Source organism: Mustela erminea, chromosome 1, assembly GCF_009829155.1.
Source record: "Mustela erminea isolate mMusErm1 chromosome 1, mMusErm1.Pri, whole genome shotgun sequence".
NCBI classification, from domain to species: Eukaryota; Metazoa; Chordata; class Mammalia; order Carnivora; family Mustelidae; genus Mustela; species Mustela erminea.
In genome coordinates, this window is record NC_045614.1 from 19,843,467 (window position 1) to 19,864,122 (window position 20,656).

Consider the following 20,656-nt stretch of genomic DNA (forward strand, 5'->3'; position numbering starts at 1 on the left):
GTCTCCTGAGGTAACCTCTACCCCTCAGCCCCAGGCCTAGAAGCCTCGCTTACCGGTCCTTGGAGGCAATTTTGTTGAAATTTCAGGCCAAATTGGAGTAAAGAATCAGCGGTAGGGGACGGGAATTTGGTGACTTCCTCACCTGGTGAGTGGAAGCTCAGTAGCCATCCGGCCCCTTTTCCCCCAGAACAAGCTCCACATCCTTAGCCCAAGGAAGATCCTACCAGACCCTCTGGAGAGTTCATGGCCCAGAATGCAGGTGAGATGTGTGGAGATATCAGCCTCTGTGGCCTCGTACTTGGCACAGGCTTGGGCAGACATGTCTGCAGAATGAATGAATGAATGACATTTGACCAAGACACGAGCAGAGAGAGGAAGGCTCTGCCCTAGAAGCTTAGAAGACAGACCAGCTGGACAAACAGGGGAAGATTTTTTGGAAAGACATATTTGAACCAGGCCAGAAGGATTAGGACAACCTCTCCAGGGAGACAAAAAAGACATTGCCAGCGGAAGAGTGGGCTGGGCAAGGCCTTGAGAACAACACGGTACGAGGTGTGCTAAGGGGTCCTGCATTGACCTAAGGACCCACCTGGCCAGGCCGTTGGGACCTTCCAGACACTAAGAGGAAGACCCCTCTGACTGAGTCCTTTGGCAGACAAACCAGGCTCCGTTGGTTCTGCCTTTGACTCCCAATGAGACAGTTCCAGGGCCCTGTTCTCCCCATATGCCAAGTGGTATCTCTGCCCCAGGTCTGGCCTGGTCGAGGGTGAGGGGTCCCTGTCATGGTAAGATATGAAAGCATCCCTCTGGAATCCTGTGGGGAGAACATCGGGGTATAGGTGAGTCCTGTAGAGCCCTGAACCCACAGGATATGCAGTCCCATCTGGCGGTTGTGGGGCAGGTTGCGGTGCCCTTGATCAACAAGGGACTGAGGGAGTGGACACTGGTGCCTCCCAGGAGTGCTGGGAGTCCCTAGGTATCCCCCACAATAAGCCCCACTGTGAGAAAGTACTGGGTGCAGGAGAGCAGATGAGGAGAGTTGTGCTCAGGAGAATTCAGCAATCAGAATTTCTTATTTATTAAAAAGAAAAAGAAAAAATTCTTATTTATTTAAGTAAACTGTACCCCCAATGTGGGACTTGAACTCATGACCCTGAGTTGTATGCTCTACTGACTGAGCCAGCCAGGTACCCCAACAATCAGAATTTCTTCCAACTCTGGCTGGGGGGGCTCTCATGCCTTGGGCCCCCAACAGCTCAGCCCTTATTTCCTCCTCCAGGCCCCCTTCCCCAACTGAAAGCCCCAGGAAAATGGGGGCCCAGCCTGGACCACCTTGTGTCCACAAGGCTACAGAGCCTAAGACCTGCGGAAGCTAACAGTCCAGGACTGGGTCCCTTTTCAGAGTGAGTAAAATTGCAGCAAGAAACACCAATGTTACCCAGAGAATGGGCCCCAGCAGGCCCTGCTTGACCCTGTCGAAGGGATGGGGCCCCCATAGCCTAGCCTGGGCCCAACCAGACCCCTGGCTGGGAAATGGGGTCTTTCTGAGACTCTGTGTTGACCCAGAGTGCTGGGTTGTTGCCCAAGATCTCATCTTTGGGCCATCCCAAGTAGTGAGACCCTCTCAGGCTAGGGTACAGATGTCCTTGGCCGGGAAGCATTGATTTGGGGGTTACTCAGAGAGGCAGCTGCAGAAAGGCTGGGGATACTTGAGATAGCCTAGTGTCAGGGAGGGAAGTGGAGATCAGTGGTCTGGGACATGGCTCCCAGGGGAATCCGATGAAGATTAGGTCTGGTAGCTATAGCCCAGTCCTTCCCACAAACCCAGCTCTGCCCTCAGAATGAGGTGGGGGGTGGCTAGCAAAGAGGACTTGGAGTTTCCTCCTGGTTCCAACTACCCAACTCTCCAGGTACCTCCTCTCTTCTGGGCAGGAATGGGGTGCACCGAGGAAAGAGTGGAGAACATGTATCCTGTGGTTAAGGATGGTGTGGGAAGACCACAGTGAAGGGCGGGTGGAAGAAGCTGGGATACCCAGGACTAGAGGACAGGAACGGGGGTACTTCAGGAGAGGACAAGGATAGGGGCATGCTGTGGGCCTCAGTTTCCCCTCAGCAATTGTGAGAGTGATCGAGGAGCCTGGCAATCCATGGGGAGGGGGAGGGCAATTGCCCTCTGGGCCCCGGACCAAGGACCTCAGGAGTCAGAACCTGTTGGGGCTAGGCTGACTAGGGATGCAGCTTCAGTCCCAGAGACTTCCCTGTGAGCCCTGCAGCCATGACTGAGACAGAGGAGGCACACAGTAGGTGCTCCGGTGGGCTGTGGACACACGAACCATCCCTTTGGGTGATAAGGAGAAGGTCCCTGGGATGCCTGGGTGGCTTAGTCATTAAGTGTTTGCTTTCAGATCAAGTCATGATCCCAAGGTTCTGGGATCGAGCCCCGCATCAGGCTCCCTGTTCAGCACCAAGCCTGCTTCTCCCTCTCCCACTCCCCCTGCTTGTGTTCCCTCTCTTGCTGTGTCTCTGTCAAATACATAAATAAAATCTTAAAAAAAATAAAAATAAAAAATAAGGTCCCTGAAGTGGGTCTGGAGGTGGTGGCGACGGGCAGGCCAGAGGGAGGAGTGTAGAGTTCTGCTCTCTCCCTACACATGCCGGGCCCTCTCCCTTCCTCCCTATACGGGGTCTCTTTATCCCTTCATCTTGGCTGCGGCTGTTCCTTCCAGCAGCAAACATGAGCTTTGCAGAGACTTGTCCTCGGATTAAAGCTTCAACCACGGTCTCAGGAGGGTGGGGGGCAGGGATGCTGGCCAGCAAGGCCCCAGGTGGAGAGGGTATGGGGCAGGGAACGAGGCCCCTCTTCCCACCCCCAAATCCCAGGTCATACCCTATGGATGAGCTCCAAGGGAAACATGAGGGGAGCCTGGCTAAGTGTGAGGATAGATCGCAGCACCCCCAGTGATCCAGCCAGGACCCATCCTCCCTCTTCTGGAGGCCCATAGCTTGTTTTTTGGCCCCCCAGGAACCAAAGGAATCCTTTAAAAATTTAAATCAGGCTGTGCCATGCCTCATAAACTTCAGGCTGGTCCTACACTTTTCTCAATCTGAAACTGCACCTCAACATTCAAGGGGGCTCTAGTCTGGAATCCACAGACGAGGTGGCCCAGGCCCCAAGTTCCTCAAAGTCTCAGTATTCCCTTCCATTCAATGGGTACACAATGCTGTTCTGGCCACGGTGAGTCAGGGGCCTGATCCTCCCTAGGTCTCCACAGGTAGCACAGATGGAGCTCCCAGTTTCTTTAGCTTTGATTTTTTTTTTTCTTTTTTTACTAAGTGACTTTCTTAGGGAGAGCCAGGATTACAACAGACTTAAGGGTTGGCATGGGGCCCCTGATCTTGCCAAAGGTGGGCACAGCACTGACAAAGCATTGTTGTCCGCACCTGCCGCTTGGCTCGGCCTCTCTTCTTCTTCTCCCGTTTGGCCACCTTGGGAGTCTGCCCTCTTGCTTTCCCAGCACGCGCCAGGGGAGCGTGGCCTTTATCTCCAAGCATGCGGCTGGTTACTTCCGGCGGGGGTCAGAGCCTCCACTCCACCCTGACCCAGGGGAGTCTCAGCCTTGAGGGGCAGGCCTGCCGGGGACACCACCTGATGATCTGGAGCGATCAGCTCCACCTGCTCTCCAGCGAGGCTCCATGGGCCTTGATCTGGGACACAGGTTTCCTGTGGTCACCTGGAGGGTGCATAGCTCCCGCGTGTGGACAAAGAGCTGCAGGTCGGCGAGTTATGGAGCTACCGCGAAGATGGAGTGGAAAAGGAGTGGGGCCCCCAGTTTTCTAGGTGCAGGTCCAGAGGCCTGGTACGGCCCAGGTGTCCACTCTGTCCAGTTATGTTTGGAAATCAAACCCTCCGGGACAGGAAGGCACCCTATCCCCGGGTAGGGAGCACAGGTTCAGCTTTGCCGCCCTGCCAAGCCCACCTGGGAGCCACGAAGCTCGTCCCTGTGGATGGCGCGCTTAGCAAGCCAGTGGTCTGGGGAAGACCCAGCTCCCCACTACCTACATTGGCTCTGCTGCCCAGCCCTCCTCCGGTGCACTGAGGCTGTGTTCTGTGAAGGAAGATTATCTACAAGGAGTACTTCTTCTTGGCTGGTCCTAAAGCCTCTGTGCCACAGACACCTTGCAGTGCAGAACAGGCAAGCGCTGCTGGTCAAGGTCCTCCATTTCCTGGCTCACGGGGGATGGAGCCCTAGAGGGGGTGTTCTGGCCTGAGATCTCTGGTCTGAAGGTAGAGACAGTGACCTCATATTACAGCACTTCCTCAGGAAAAACCTCAAGCCAGGCTTAGGGAAGTGGGCCAGGATGGCGGGGTGCCCAACGTCTGCCCACCAGCCCCTCCCCCTTCGGGGGGGGGCTGCCTTCATCTGGGCCCCACTTCCCTGCAGGGAGTGAGGGACCAGGGGAGGCCACACGGCGACTGTCACGGAAGGGACATTCCCCAGTCATTTGGAACTAAGTAAGTCCAGATCCCAGCTTGCAGGCCTGGCTGCAGGACCCTCTTTGGGCCCCCTCCCCCAGGACTGTGGCCACACAGACACATGGACAGGGTGTGTGCAGCAGATGTGAGCCTGAGAGGCGGCCAGAAACCCCATGGATCAGAGCCTGTCAACATCAGCTTTGTTGGGGGCCGCCCAGGTCTCCCCCAGCCCCAAGGCACAGCTCTGCCTAAGGGACCGTAGCTTCTCCCCCGGGGTGGGGGTGGGGGGCTCACAGCTGCAGTTTCACTGACTTTTAAGTCAAGACAGAGTCTACCCTGAGTCCTTGCTGCTGCAGCCTGGGCCACGCTCTCCACAGCTCTTACATAGAGGAGGAAACAGCAAAGGGGCGCCATCTGTCCCATCTTCCGCACAGGAGAGTGTGAGCAGAGGGCCCAGGAGGAGGGTAGAAAGCAGATCCCAGTTTCTGATCAGAGGGCCCTGGCTTCGGCCCCCTTCTGTTCCAGGGTGGGGGTGGTCAGACATTATCTGATCAGAGACCTAAAGGAGGTCATGGAAGCATCTGTTGGAAGGGCACCCAGGCTAAGGGAACAGTCACTGCCAGGCCCGGAGTCTGGAGAGGTGTGTGTGGAGGAGTGAGGAGGCTGTGATCCAGAGCAGGGATAGGAGAGTCAGAGGTGAGGAAGGGGGCTGTGGGTCTGCCACTGCAAGGACATGGCCTTGACTCTTGACAGAGTAGGAGCCTTTGAGAGCTTTGGGTAAGAAAGGGACCTGACCTGGCTTCCATTTTAACAGGGTCTCTGTGGATCCTGGTTGACTAGATTGTAGGAAACTAGCACAGACACCGGGAACCAAATAAGGAGGCTTGGGGGCTTGTCAGGAACACCCCCCATGGGGACGGTGGTTGCAGAGGCCACGGCTGTAGAGCTGGTGAGCAGAGAGAAGGTGGGAAGGGGTCATTTGATATGTTGCACATGTTAAGGTGAAGTTGCAAGTATTTGCTGATGGTTTGAATGTGGATGTGAGAGAGAGCGCAAGCTGGTTTTTTGGCTTCTTGGCCTGAGCAGCTGGAAAGATGGAGCTGCCCCAACTGAGCTGGGCAAAGCCAAGGAGTGGCTGGAAACTGCACCCAGGTGGGCTCCAGATCCAAGGTCTTTTCTATGCAGACCCTGTCTCTTAAGGCAGGCTCCATACTCTCATCCCCACCCAGCGGCTGGGGCAGCCCAAATATTACTGCGCCAAGGTTCAGCACTCGGAGTAAAGGTCTCTACTATGAGGGCATAGGAAACACAGAATTCCTATCCCAATTCTTTGTGAGGAGGCCTCTCTGGAGCCAGATAAGGACTGAGCTCTAGGCCCAAGACTTGGGCTCTCTAGCAGGAGCTGGGCAGGCCCAAGTGGGTGAGGGATGGCTGTCTGGCTTCTGTCTAAACAGGATATGCTCAGGCTGGCCGATGGTCATGGGTCACTTGGCAGCCAGCCGAGCCTGGGCCCACCCAACCCCCACCTCCCTCACCACACACACACACACACACACACACACACACACTGGATGAGGGGTGTGGGGTAACATGTGTGGATCCCAGAGGCTGTGTCCCCCCCCTCTTGTTCACCCTGAACTCAGGGAGACCTGGGTCCCAGGCAGCATCTTGTGGGGGCTGACTGGGAGGGCAGGACCTGCAGCAGCCCAAGGAAACTCCTGACTCAGCCATTAGCATTGGCCTCCTGGGAGGTAGTGTCTTCCCAGAGGCCTGAAGGATCTAGAAGGAAATGGGAAAGGAATTCCAGGTACAGGGGAGCAGCATGTGCAAAGACCAGGAGATGAGACCGTGCGGAGCTCCTGCCTGAGAGAAAGGGGAGGAGGTGGCCTCCAGAAGGGAGGCTTGGCCCTTGTGCAGAAGGGGATGGTGTTTGAGGGTAAAGGGAGAAGCCAAGGGCTTGGAGCTAGAGGAAACTCGGCTGACTCTGGAGCCGAAGTCTGGGAAGAACATTCCTGGTCGCGAGGACAGCAGCAGAAAAGGCCTGGAAGAGGCTTTGGGAAGCAGCAAGGGAGGTGGCTTGTTCCAGCTTTTGATGGGCTCTGAGCCAGCTCCTGGGGCTGGCAGGGCAGGAGGAGGCTGAGCTGAACCCCATTCTGAGCCTGGACTGTGGGGACTTCTCATTGCCCCACTCCCGGTGCTGCCGGAGCAACGCCCTACACCCCCCTCTAGGGCCCCCTTTGTAATGCTCCCCCCATTCTCTGGGATCCAGTTCCGGGAGGCGGGTGAGGGCTGCGCCTGGGGCAGGGGAGATGAGAAAACCAGAAAGTGGGGAAACCTGAGCCAGCAACGCTGGGGCGGGCGGGCCAGGGCTTGCTGAGCCTGCTAGGCCCGGGAAACAGGTTCCCCCTGGAGACTTGGGCCAGAGGAAGGGGGGGTTGGTTTAGTTACCACCTTCATCCTGGGGGCATGGCAGGTCTCTGAGGCCCAGGCCTCAAAGTTTCGCCTTCTAGATGCTGAGGATGGAAGGGCAGAGCCCCTCTTGAGCTTACTCAGTTTAGCAGTCTTCTCTCGCCCCACTCTGGACAGAGGCTGGACAGAGGCGGATAGGATAGACAGACAGAGGATGGAGAGACCACAGGAGCCCAGGGCTGTACCTCAGTCCCCCACAGTGCAGCCTGGAAAAACCAGAAGGAAAAGAAACAGGCGTGTGTGCAGGCAGAGACAAAGGCTGGGCCAGACTGAAAGGCTGGGAGTGTTTTGGAGAAGAACTCCAAGGTGATCCTGGGGGGCCTGGCCCGCATTCAGCACCATCACCTGGGGGTGAGGCCCGGGACAAAGGGGGCTAATTCCTTCCCAGTTGTAACCCTTGTTGTTGGGCTTTGTAGCATCTCAGAAACTCTGGGAAGCTGAGTCATGAACCCAAGACTCTACCTTCAGGATGTCACCCGAGGGCTTATCTTACAGGTACTCAGAGCCCATCTTGAAAGGGAGAGGGAACTACTCCGGGAAGGGGAACCTAGAAGCTGGGACAGAGGAGAAACCAGATCTGGCCTAACCTTTGTGTCACCGTGGGTATCCAGACTGGAACCAGGATGGGCCATGGGAGAGCTGGCAAAGAAGGAGGCCCAGGATCTAAGTGTCCTGCAGTAGAGGGAGGGAGGCCCAGCAGGGCCAGGAGGCCAGCCTGGCCTGGCCATCTCACTTCAGGTGATCCCACAGGGCATCCCATGGCTCTCAGGTGGAGCTAACAGCTGAGTGGCTTTTGGAGAGGAAGACATAGGACTCTGCATGGCAGGGAAAGGGGCTGGTGGAGGTGGCCCATCCAGAGAAGTCAGGTGGTGGGACTAGGAGTTGGCTCTTGGCCTGTTGGTTCTTGGCTTGTGTTCCCTGTTGGATCTAGTGCCATGGGGATTTGCTCTCTTATTCATTCAATAAAGATTTATTGAACTCTGTAAGTGCTGCACCAGGCTCCAGCACTCACGGCCAGCCCTGAGTGCCTGTCTGGGTTGTAGGCCCTTGGCTCCACGTGGGCCCCCTGGCCTGGCCCTTCCCTCCTGGAGCCTTCCCACAACTCATGAAAAGGCCACCTTTTCTTAACACCACAGTCCAGTGCCTGCAAGCCTCACCCCACTTCTCTCACTCGCCCCTTCCTCATCTGCACAGTGGGGACAGCAGGACCTGCTTCTCCAAGGAACCATTAAGTGCCTGGGAACCCATAACCACAAACTCTGGTGGCAGACAGGGCCTCCCAGCCTGGCCTCCAGGGCTGGCTTCGGCACACCCTTAGACCCCTACACTGAAGGCAGATTGTGGAAGGGTCAACTATATTTCTCCCAAGAATGCATATTTTATATGCTTAATAACATGAATAGTGACACAAAATGGCCAGTCCAGCATGGACACTGGACCGTTGGGGGGGGTGCCCTAGGAGTTCTCTGTTGCAATAACTCTGCTTTTCTTTCTTTCTTTTTTTTTTTTTTTAAAGATTTTATTTATTTATTTGACAGAGAGAGATTACAAGTAGGCAGAGAGGCAGGCAGAGAGAGAGAGGAGGAAGCAGGCTCCCTGCTGAGCAGAGAGCCCGATGCGGGACTCGATCCCAGGACCCTGAGATCATGACCTGAGCCGAAGGCAGCGGCTTAACCCACTGAGCCACCCAGGCGCCCCACTCTGCTTTTATTTCTATTACTCAGTCTGCTCATGTTGTTTAGGAGCGAACTGGCATTCCATTGTGTGAAGTGGGCTTGCTGAAGGTCTCTCCCCTCTCCCTGCCTCCCCTTCTTCAGAAGGCCTCCATGCACTAGCACCAGGTCTATTATCTGCGTCCGAGTGGAGCTCCATGGACGCGTCCATCGTATCTCTTTTCTTCCCAAGCCAGCACCCTGGAGTCTTTGGTAAGTCCTAATAGTTCTGCTTCAGTGATCACGATGGTGATCACGCTGGGGGTGGTGAGGGGTGGGTGGTGAGGGGTGGCCGGGCTTTAAGACCAGGGAGACTGGGGGTGAAGGGGAGGTGGGAGAGGGATGATACTGGAAACCTTGGTGATGGTGGCGTAGGCTGCATTGGTGATGGCTGCACAGCAGTACTGGCATCAGCATTGACCCTGATACCTAGAGGAGGAGGGATGAGGAGGGACGATTATCACAGTATTTTAAATGAGACCTAATAGAGCAGAGGGGTGCAGGCATGGTCCCCAGAGCCACCATAAGTCCAGGCTGGTTTCCTTGCTTCAGGTGGTCTCTGCTTGGAGTCTGTGGGCCAGCACTCAAAATCCCGGGCAGGAGACCCTCATCTGGGTTCTTAACCTTCTGACAGTCAACCTGTCAGTAGGTCAGACGGAGGGATGGCTTCTCCAGGGGACTCCTTAACCAGGGAGAGAAGGGGAGGGGGAAAAAGGAGGAGAGGGAGAGAAAGAAGGGAAGGAAAAATAGGGGGAGCGGAGAGAGGGTGAAGTGGAGGGGAAGGCAGAGAAAGAGGAAAGAAGGGAAAGGAGGGAGGAGAAGAGAGAGGACAGGAGAGGGGAGAAAGGGAGAAAAAAAGAGGAGAGAGGAGGAAGGGAGGGAATAGACAAGGGAGGAGAGAGAGGTGGAAGGAGAGGACAAAGAAGGCCCATGCCCCTTGGGACCTCAGCAAAGGGCCTGGGGCAGGGCTGAGACCGTGGTCCCGGTTGGTGAGGCCATGGCCTTGGGGTGTCAGGTCCCTTCTGGGATCAGGGGAGGCGTTTGGCTCAGTTGCTGGGCTCTGGAGTCATCATGAGGCCATTTGAAAGCAAATGTCCCTTTTAGGAGAGGAGGCCCAGCCTATCTGGCTTCTCTGGGGATATGGAACTATAAGGAGTGGATCCGTGGGGCTGCCGGTTTAAAATAGGACTGGAGGCTGGGGAATCACGGGTAGCCCTGGAGTGATTGGACAGAGCAGTCAGGCTGGGCTGTTGCGACCTGGCCTGGGCTGGAGGCAGCGAGCAGGTCCAGCGGTGCCAGCCGTCCCAGAGGCTGCACCGCCACCTGCTGAGCGGCTGGGGCAGTCCTGGGTCCTACGCTGCGGGACTCACGCGCGGGGCCCGGCGCGGCCCGCAGCAAGTGGGAAGGAGTGACACGGCAGGGGGTGCGCAGGTGAGCGCAGGCTCGTTGCTCCCCGGCGCGCCCGCCCTTCCCGCCAGGGAGTTGAGTGCCGGGGTAAACACCAGGCGCGGTGTGCGCGGTGTATCCACGGAGAGACAAAGCCAGGGCGGGGCGGGGGCGCCGCCCGCGAAGCCGGGGCTGGGGCGTGGGGTGCAGATTAGTCTCCCCCGGCTCGTGTCGCCCCACCGCCCCGAGAGCCCAGAGCCCAGCCCGCCGACAGGTGGAGCGGGGGCGGGGCGGCGGCCGGGCGGGTCCCGCCCCGGGGGTGGGGCCGGGCGGGGCGGCCGGGGCGGGGCCGCGCTATGCAAATGTCGCCCACGGGCGGCCAATTGCCGGCGCTCCCCGCGCGGCTCCGAGCGCCCCGTCCCGCCGGCGGCCGCGAGACCAGAGCGAGCGAGCGAGCGAACGGCCGCGGTCCGGCGAGCCCCGAGCGCAGCGCAGGGCCAGGGCGCGCGTTGAGGAGCGGCGCAGCCCAGCGCGGCCGCCCGGCCTCAGTCCAGCGCGGCCGCCTGGCCCCAGTCCAACAAGCAGGCGAGCACCACCGGGCCGAGCCAAGCGCAGCGCCCCGAAGCCGAGCGCGCGCCGTCGCCCGCGCCCCGCGCCGGGGAATGCGCCCTCGGCGCGCCGGCCAGGGGGCGCCCGCAGCCCACCCGGGGGGAGGCGGCCCCGAGCGCCCCTGAGCCTTCCCATGGCCCGGGCTAGGGCCCGGGGCCTCGGCTGCTGACGCGCCCAAAGCCTGCGGACCCCGTTAAACCCGGGCCGCGGCGTCGACCCCGGCTCAGGCACAGCGGCGAGAGGGCGCGGGCAGGGCCATGGCCCCGGGGGGCCGCTAGCGCCGGCCGGCCCAACCGGGAGCCGCTCTGCCGCCGCCGCCGCCGCCGCCCCCGCCGCCCGGGAGCCCAGGCCCTGCCGCCGCGGAGGAGGTGAGTGCGGCGGGAACCGGGAGGGAGCGGGCAGGCGGCCGGGCCACCCCGCGATCCCTCTGGGACCCGCGGCACTGCAACTCTGCAGAAGTGTCCGGGGCGCGGGGCTCGGAGAGGCTGGGGGCTTCCCGGGGATGCAGGGGCTGTAGGACTTGAGTGGGCGCTGTACCTGTCCAGGCTGCCCGGAACCTTATCGGTGCGACGTGGGGATGTGTGGATGAGATGTCCTGCGGGGTCACCAGTGTGCAGAGCAACTTTTTCTCGTCAGATTCTGAGTGGGTGGGTGCTTGCACGCACCCCCACCCCCGCGTTCCTGGAGCGGGAGTCCGGACGCCCCTTCTGGCTCAGCTCTCTCCCACTAATGACTCGGGCAGAGCTCTTCCTCTGAGGTGCGTCTGCCCTGCCTCAGTGTCCCAGAATGGTCTGCTCTAAGGGAAGCGCTATACCCGCTGCCCCCACGTGGAGGGTCCCCCAGATCAGCAAGGCAGGAGGGCCTTCAGCCCTTAGGCTTTTCTCCCAACTCTGTGCTAGCCCCATGACCCCCAGCTGCCAACTGGGTTTGCTTTTCTAACAGGGAGTCTTGCTCAGCTTAGGGGCCTGGCTGTATGTGGGGTGTAGGTGAGCTGTGAGAGCCTGCAGTTAAGTCCCCCATTTGGGCAGGCTGGGGCCCCAGTGGTAAAATGGGCACCTGGTGGGCTCACCTAGAACAGGTGGGACCAGAGGGTGTCAGGGTGGCCCGGGAATGAGGCCTGGCAGGATGGGTCAGCTGGCGCTAAGGCTGAGGCCCTGGCTGCTTCAGTAACTTATAATTGTTGAGATAACTGTGTGGAGAACACCATTCCATGAGCCCCCCGGGAGGGGGGCCACCTGAAGGCACTGGTGTGTCCACCCTGGAGCTGGGCCAGGTTGGGGGTTCCTGTCCTCCTGAATTCACCCAGATTGTCTCCCAGAAGCCTCTGTCCTAGTTGCAGAGATAGGGGTCCAGGGGTTGGGAGGTTTATCCCTGTCCAGGGGATTGGATGGAGCTGGGGTCCTTTCCGAGGCTGTGCGGGAAGTGTGCCTGGACTTATGGGGTAAGGTGTGCTGCAAGGCTAGGGCACTGGGCAAGCTCACCCCTGCTTCTGACCCCCAGATTTGAAGGAGCCAGGCCCGGAAGTGCGGGGGTGTGAGGAGAGAAGGCCAACAGCCTAGCCTCAGTGGCCCCCATGCTCTGGTAGACATACCTTGATGGGGAGGATGAAGCTGAGCCCAGGTGACCTTGACTGGGAAACCCTCGATCATGAAAGGGGGGTTTCAATCCCAGCTATGGGGGGGGGTGGCTCTGCTTCCCAGTCCATGGGGTGCTGGGGGAGGGGGAAAGCCAAGGAACCAGAAAGGATCTCTGGCCTGTGGGGGTGGGGGTGGGTACCGTAGGGCTGGGGTGCTGTTAATAATTTCATCTCCATGTTCCCCCGCAGCCCCTGCTCCTGCCTCCCTTCCATCCAGACAGTTCTTAGCTCAGAGGAGCTAACCTCCCTTCTCTGAGGCAGGCTGTTCACCCCCCCAACCCCCACCCCACAAGCCTGGGAGGTCTGGATCAGGCCGGACAATTCGACCGCCTAGCCCCCTGCCCTACCCCCAGGTGCCTCTAGACCCCCTTGTCTGGCCGCCCCTTCTCTGCACCCCTTGCCAGCCCCAGCTCCTCGGTTCTTTGTTCGAACGTCTCTCCTCCGTCCCTCCCTCTCTCCTCCCTCTCTCCTCCTCCCTCCCGCCTGCCTCCCTCCCTTGCTCCCTCCCGCCAGGCTTCTTTCCTTCTTTCTCTGCTCTCCTCCTGGTGGGCTCCCAGGTGGCGGTGGCTGTTCCTTCTCTGTCCACCCACCTGGCTTGCCTTACTGGGGGCTTCTCTGGGGCTGGGGCTAAGTGGAATGCATCTAGGAGCTGGCAGAGTGGAAGCGACTGTGAAAATGTCCTCCCCTTCCTTCTCTCTGTCCCTCTATTTCTCTTCTCCCCTCTCTCTCTTCTCTTTTCCATTCCCCCATGCTTTCCAAAGAGGGGTCCTGGACTTGGCCCCAGCAGACTTGAACATCCCCCATTCAGTCCTTTAAAGGGCCAGAGCATCTTGGGAGGTCCCTGTAGGGGCCCAATGGGGCAAAGCTCTCCACCTTCCTGGCTACCTTGGAGAACTCTAAAGCTGTCCTTGGTGACCCTGACCTTGTTACCATGAAAATGGATGCAGGGGAAATGAGGTCAAGGGGGGTTTGAGTCATCCTGAGCCCCCTGATACATAGGATCAAAGGTCTCTGAGGGACCCAGACTGCAGCTTGCCTCCCCCCAAGCCAGGGCAGTGTTCCCCAGCTTCCTTGAGCCCCACCCCACTAGCAGGTCAAGTTCTTGAGCAAACACATGCTTGTGAGGACGTGTGTGGGCACGCAAGTGTGGACGTGTGTATATCCACAACTGTGCGTGAGGCCTCACGGGTACACTCGAGGGTGATGGTGGCCTCGCAGCCCTCCCTCCTACCTGCCCCTCTCACCAGAGCCTGCGATTCACCCAGCACCAGCTTGGTGCCCCAGCAGCCTGGGGGAGAGGCTGGCTCTGGTTCTCTCCTCCTTCCCACTGGCCTCCGCAGGAGGGAGCATCTGTGATGGGGGATCTTTAAGGAATGGTGAGAGGGTGTTCCCACAGAGGGCACCACCTGGGGAATGGGCCAGGAGACCTGAAACCTCACTTCCTGTCTGAAGAGCCACCAGTGTGGTTTGCCCTGGCTGGAGAGGCTAGGGCTGGGGGGAGGGGACCTGGGTCCAGGGAGGGCCTCAGTGTCTGCTGAGTGGGGCCTGACAGATGTGGAGCCCGGGCCTTGCCTCAGCCTCTGTCAGCCAGTGCTGAGGATTAGCAGCCCCTCCTGCCTCTCACCCCCACTCCAGGGTCCTAGAAATGGGCCTAGGGTCCTACCCTAGGAAACGGAAGTAGACAAGGCAGATCTGGAGGAGGGGGCTCACGTTGTCATTCTCTGTGCCCCCACCCCCAGTGTATCCTGGTGGGGGGGTTGGGAATTGGCGCTGTTTTTTGCCGGGCGGGAGCAATATGTTCCGACAACTGGTGCTGGGCTGCGTTTACCCAACAGCCAGCCTGCCTGGGGAGACAATATTTGAAAAACATCGTATCGAAACTTGGACCTGCTGGGGGTTCTGCTGGGGACACTGAGGCTGCCCCAGGCCTGCTGGCTCTCCTCGCTCCCCTCTCTTTGCCCTCCAGAGGCAGAGCTAGAACTTTACCTGGCAGGAAGTCCTTCCGTACATCTGACCTGGATCCCTCCTGCTGTGATTTCAGTAAAAGTAGACCCTGCTATTCTTTGCCTCTCCTTTTCTGGCTGCCGTCTCTTCCATTTTAGGCTGTCTATGTGTGTCTCACTTCTCCTCCACTGTCTCCCATGCCCCCTGCCCCAATAATCAGGGCCCGATTTCCTTATATTGGGTGGAGAGGTTTGGTGGGAGCAGGCAGGATGGCAACCATCTCTTCCCCCATTTCTGGAGGTGGGCGAGGGAAGGAGCAGCCCATTTGGTTGGGGGAGGGCACAACAGAGAGAGCCTGCTGGGGATGGGAAGAAGCTGTAAGCTGGCCTGTTTGAGCAGGACCCTGCAAATGGAATTCGGGGTGCTGGAGGGCAGGGTAGTGTTTGAATATCCAGTGGCCCCTATTAGCTCTGGTGACCCCAGGCTGCACCCAGTTGTGCAGTCTTTGGGCCTATTGGCCACACCTTCCCAGGTTAAGGCAGGGACCAGAAAGTGTATAAGGTTTGCACACTGGGGCATTCATGGCCCCAGGCCGAGGGTGTGGGAAAGGAGAGTTGGTAGGGCCAGACTCCCCCATCCGCCTTTCATATTCAGATATTGATTCCTCCTTCCCAGGTGTCCAGACAGCCCAGCCAGCTTCTTGGGCCCTAGGCCCCTCCCACAATGCCTGTCGCTTGTCTCCTGCTCTGGGCTTCCCTACTGACTGGGGCCTGGCCAGCCACCCCGACCCAGGACCACCTCCCGGCCACGCCCCGCGTCCGGCTCTCATTCAAAGGTAAGAGACTGCCTCGCTGGTCCCCAGCATCATCTTCTGTCCACAGGACTCAGCCCGCTGCAGAGGCCACCGGAAGAGACAGGGCAGAAAGAGATACTTCATGCAGCCACGTGGGTTGCCCTGGGTATGTGGGTGGGGAGGAGAGGGATGGCGGTAACTTGCCAGGAAAGGCTAAGAATGGGCCATGTGGACGTTTCCGCAAAGTTTCCCGAGTCTGGAGCCCTTCTTGAGGCAGACTCTGGGGTGTCAGGCTGGGTGGTCTTGGGTCCGCAAAGTGCCTCCCTCAGTGTGAGAGATAGCTGGGGAGAGATGCCTCTTCTTCCCAACTCGTGTTTGGGGAAGCCCATCCTCGCCGCTGCTCTGTCTCTGGTCCTGCCCTGGGTGGTTCCTGAGGTGGAGGGTCAGGCGGTCAGGAAGAAACTGAAGCCGCAGGAAGCTGGAGCATCAGACCTTGCTCTGCTATGGGGTGGGTCTCCAGGTGGGAGGGGGTCCCAGGAAGCCGGGAGGGTGCTGTGGGCTTCGAGGGGAAAGCGGGCCAGTTGGTGAGTTCAGAGACAGCACATGCTATGTGACGGTTCTGAGCTCCCCAACGAGCACTTTGCTTTGGGAGTCCCCTGAAGGCTCTAATGAGCAGTTGGGTTCTGGAGAGTGAGAGACAGGTCCCCCGGCTCGATCGCCTTTGTACCTCATCCACTGCTGGGTGAATACACATGGCACACACTCAGGTGTCCAGATGGCTCAGTCACTAGCTCTTCCTCAAAGGTGTGTATGATCGGAAGATTCTCCCCCCGCCCCGCCTGCGGAAAGGGGATGCTGGGACCTGGGGGGCCTGGGGTCACTGCAGAGTTCTCCTCTGGCCCAAGGTCACTTTGTCCAGCCGCCTGCCCTGGGCGGGGCCGACTCAGCCCTGGCTGGCCAGATTTCCGGGCACACATATTGGGGTGAAAGGCTGGGCTGACTTTTCCTTCCTCAGGTTTGGCTGAGGTCCAGCCTCCACCTCACCATGTTCCCATGTCTCCTTGTCCCCATGTCCCCAGCAGAGCTCCTCCCCTGTCCTCATCCCACCCTGTGAGTTGATGGGGGGAGTGGGGAGTGAATTTCAGATGATGTGCCTGGAAGGAGTCCAGTGTGGGGCCTGAGGAGTGGGCGGAAGTGTGATGGGTTTGGTTGTAAGAGCGCCCCTCACCCCCGGGCCTGAGAAGGGGAGAAGTTTATTCTGCTGATCACTCCACCCTTCCCCAGTGGAATTCCTCCTAGCAGATGAATAAATCTTGAAGGGGCCTGGCCCTGCTCCCACTCCCTTCCCAGCCCAGGGTGCCAGCATGGGGAGCAGAGTGTCCCCTCCCCCAACAGGGGAAGGGAATGGGGCCTTGTCTCCGCACCCCTGGGACCCTAGAATCCAGACGTCCACTCTGGGTGCTATTTTTGCCATTACCCTGGAGACCCATGAGGGGAAGCAGGCAGGATAAGACACAGGGCGGTCCTTAGTCCTCAGTATGTGCCTCTTAAACCTTCTCATACCTTCAGAGACAAAGTGCTAAGGACTTCATTCCTGTTTTCCGGAGAGAGAAACCGAGGCTCAGGCAAGGGCAGGGCCAAGGTCAGGCAGGAGGCAGAGGCAAGGCCAGAAATAGAACCCCGGTGTCCTGGCCTTGCTGACGCCCACATCAGTTGGGTCGATCCCTTCTCATTTAGCTCTGAGGCTGACACCCGCAGTGACTAAAAGCCCAGCTTGTTGGCAGCTATCCTGTGGTGCTGACGGCCATGGCAGCTCAGGGTGGGACCATGGGATGCCTGGGGCCACCCCACCCTGGGCCTCCATGCCCTTCTCTGCTCCGAATGACCTTTCCAGTTCCCTACTGATCCTGCGGCCTAGTTGTGTGCTTGGATGTCACTTAATTTAGCAGATGCTTGAGTCCCTACTCTGCGCCAGGCCCCATGCCGAATACCAGGGAGTCTGCAGTGACCAAGATGGGGTTCTCACCGTCAGACTGGCTGAAAAGCTAATGGACACCTGGTGGGTTGGTACCACCTGGGGGCTCAGCACTGACGCTGCACCAGGCCCAGTCATCCCCCCATGCTGGGTGGTCTCAAACTCGTCCTGTATACAGAGTAAGGCTCACAGAGGAGAAGGTCTTCACCAAGCATTTGTGGAGTGAGAATGGATACCAACATGTATAGAAACCGGATTTCACCGCCAGACCAAGGACTGGGAAAGGGCTGGGGGCTTCTTCTCCCAGGTTCACGTGAGGGGCACAGAAAGGGTTGTTCTTAGAAGCTCTGGTAATTCTCTTGCTCTTTGCCTCAGTTTCTCCATCTGTGCCTTGCCTGAATATAGCAGCTGGCATGCCAAGCCCCTGGGACAGCCTAGGCCCCTCTTCTCCCCTCCCCTCCCCTGAGCCTGCTGCCGTCAGGAGGTGCCAGTTCCGGCCTGGCTGGGCCAGACCTTGCAAGCTGGAGGTGCTGGTACAGGGGGCCACACTGTCCAGAGCACCTAAAGGAAGAAAGGCAGGAACTGGTCCAGGCTTGGACTTGCTGCCTGTGCACCTGCCTGGGCACCCCAGCCAGGCCTAGAGCCAAAAAGGTGGAAGGGAGCAGGGCCCCAGAGTTTCGCTATAGCCCAGGTCAGAGCAGGGAGAAGGCAGGGTGGAGGGGGCTCCTATGGCCCATCCTCTCAGCTTCCAGAAGCAGCACAGCCAAAGTCAGGCAGAAGTGCAGGGTCACGTGGATAGGATTTCCAGGAAACGTGAGGTGTTCTCTGAGAGCTCATGCTTGGGACCAGAGAGCCTAGGCAGTAGGACCCTCTCCACCCATCCTGGCCTGGAATTCCCTTAACCCCAGAGTTCCTGGCCAAACCTGGGAGAAAAAGCTCCCCCACCACCACTGTCCTGAGATGACCCAAGCCAAGGGGCACCACTTCCCTCGGCAGCAGGGAGGTATGAGTGCCCTGCCAGGTCTTTTGTTCAGCTTGGGGAATGTTTATTTTATCCCAGGAAGCCACCTCGACAATAAGCCGCTGCCTGCGGCCTGGGCCAGCTTCAGCCAGGACATGGGGCCAAGCTGCATTTGGTGGGGGAGAGGGGTCCTGTGATGATGCAAGCTGGCTGGGCAAGCTGGGGAAACTGAGGCAGGAGTAGGGCAATGGGGTGGAAGAGCCAGGAAGGATGAAAGAAATAACGGTAAGGGGGTGCCTGGGTGGCTCAGTCGGTTAAGTGTCTGCCTTTGGCTCAGGTCACAATCTCAGGGTCCTTGGATCAAGTCCCATGTCAGTCTTCCTGCTCTGTGGGGAGACTACTTCCCCCTCTGCTTGTGCTCTCCCTTTCTCTAGCAAATAAATAAATAAAATTTTAAAAAATAAATAAATAACGGTAGGTACCCGTGATGCTAACCACGTGGTGTTCTCTCCAAGGCCTTTCCAAACCCTCTCCAAGGGTTTCTCCCTGGGTTTCCTGTGAGGCTTCCCATCACTTAGGAGCAGGATGAAGCTGGAGCCTGGCTCTTCCTGATGTCTGAGCCCATCCAGGGACTGAGAGAGCAAAGGGTGGGTTGAAGGAATCAGGCACAGGTCTCTCCCATGAGCTCGGGACAGGGTTCCAGGATCCTACAGTGCTGGCCTTAGCCTTCCCACCCTCATTTCCTAAGGAGAGGGCTGAGGTCACCTGGGTGGGCTTCTCATGCCCTCTGCTTTTGGAAGCGACAGCATTGGAGTTTGACTATTCTAAATGCATCCCTCCATCACCCCAGTCCTCCACTGCACAGGGTCCCCTAGGAAGGTCTCTCCTTTTGGAGAAGGAAAGCTAGGGTCCAAGAGAGGAAAGGCTCCTGTGTCCACGGTGCTCTGGGATTTGGATCTTCTCTAAATCCAGGCTTGACTGGCGTGCTCTCTGGGGAGGGACACTCGGCAGGTGGAGGCGAATGGGTGGGTAAGTGCCGGTCACTCCCTGCCCACCCAGCTCAGCCCAGCCTCCAAGCCTCGGGAGATTAAAGGCCCAGGATAGTGCCACCGCTTATATCATCCACATGTGGCATCAGAGAGCCAGAGTGGTCAGACCTTCTTGTTAGGAAGTGACGACATTGGAGGTTAGAAGAGGTCATGGCCCATTTACTTCACCCATGGGGGGTCAAGAGTGGGTGAATATGGGTTGAAGTGAAGGTGCCTTTAGCCTTGATGGTGCATTGCCCCACCCCCAGGCCCACTTGTATGGTGGGTGTGGGGTAAGGACCTGCCCTTACCCGCCCCCCCAGGAGCTTGCTGGCCAGCTAATCCGGGCTTGGGGGGGTTGGTGGTGGCTAGGAGATTCAGAATAAGGAGGAAGGAGAGGGAGGGTGGGGGGAAGCCCAGAAGCTTGGAGACCAGAGGTGGCACCGGGGAGCTAGGTAGAGGTGACCTGTTTCTGACAGCTGCACTGGGATTTGGAACTAGCAAACCAGGGAGGGCCGGGGTGGGGGGGGCAGTATTCCAGATGAGCCAGGAGGAAGAAGGTAGGAAGACCCAAAGCATGAACTTGAGCTCAGAGTCCTGCATTTGGGATCTCTGTTTTCCAGGAAATGGGAACTGCCTTATTCCTGAGAAGGGACTGGGAAGTGGCCACTTCGGGAGCTGGGAGGTCCTGGAGATTGGCTATCCCATCAGCTGGCTAGCAGTTGGCATTCAGAGATAACGGAGCAGGTCCTGTTCTTGCCAAAAACCCATCTGAGGCCCAGCCCGAGTCAGCCAGCGCGGGGCTGGGGGCCTCCGGCTATGGTCCTTCCAGGTCCAGCCGAGCCTCCGATGGGCCTGCCGCTAGCTGGGCCTCAGCAGCCCAGGCCCTGTCTCTGATTCCCTGGCAGGACGCCCGCCCCTCCCTCCCTGGCTCCAGCTTCCCTTGGCACTGAGCGAGGAGCTGGTGCATGCTCAAGGAGTAAATCATGTTCCTTGGCAGCCCCCGCTGCTTCGTAATCGTAAAGAATTTAAAGAGAAACCGCCAAGATAAAAATCTCGTCCCAGCCCATAAAGGTATCTTTCACCCTGTGGCTTGGGAGGCAGCGGCCTCAGAGTGGGCTCCTGGCTGTCTGCACCTGCCTGTCTGCACCTCCAACCCTGTGACCCCTCCAGAGGGGGCGGACGCCCGGAGGGTGTCTTCAGAGCTGTGGGTACTCTGCCCCTCCTCCCCAGGAGACCTCTTGCTCCTGCCCCAGGACTTAAATTTGGGAGATTGTGAAGGTGGTGATGGTGGTGTTTGAAAGGGCTGTCCCTGAAGGCCGACCAACCTCCATTCTGCCCCTGGGAGCTGTGTGACCTCGGGCAGGTGGCTTAGCCCCTCTAGGACCTGGTCTCCATACGTGGGAACAGCAGTGGCCCAGTGGGGGCGACGTTCTGAGGGCTCAAGCCACTTTGCCAACATCCCGGCCACTGAAGATCTTGAGCAGTGTCCCTGGGACTCTCTGTGTCCCTTCTGTGTTGTCTGTCAAATGGGCATAAGGACGGAGCTGAACTCACCGTGCTGCAGGAGGGTTCACTCTGTGGGTGCAGTTCCAGCCCCGGGGAAGGAAGTCTCAGGAACTAGGAACCATTGGTGAAGGTGACCGTGTTTGGAAAGGACTGCAGGAGG

General features: G+C 58.6%; 1 protein-coding gene across 3 annotated transcripts in view; it reads left to right on the forward strand.

Annotated features, from left to right (window-relative positions):
* Positions 1-10,427: 10,427 nt before the first annotated feature.
* The window catches only part of SEMA3F (semaphorin 3F), a 31,220-nt gene continuing 20,991 nt past the window's right edge, over positions 10,428-20,656 (forward strand). For 2 of the 3 annotated variants that reach the window (XR_004280488.1, XM_032320331.1), the window contains exons 1-2: positions 10,428-11,018; positions 14,906-15,065. Coding sequence is in view for 2 of the 3 variants with exons in the window: in XM_032320331.1 (XP_032176222.1) it covers positions 14,954-15,065 (112 nt within the window). In the remaining variant the exon portion in view is untranslated. The remainder of the gene's footprint in view (positions 11,019-14,905; positions 15,066-20,656) is intronic. The other variant, XM_032320339.1, reaches the window with a different exon arrangement.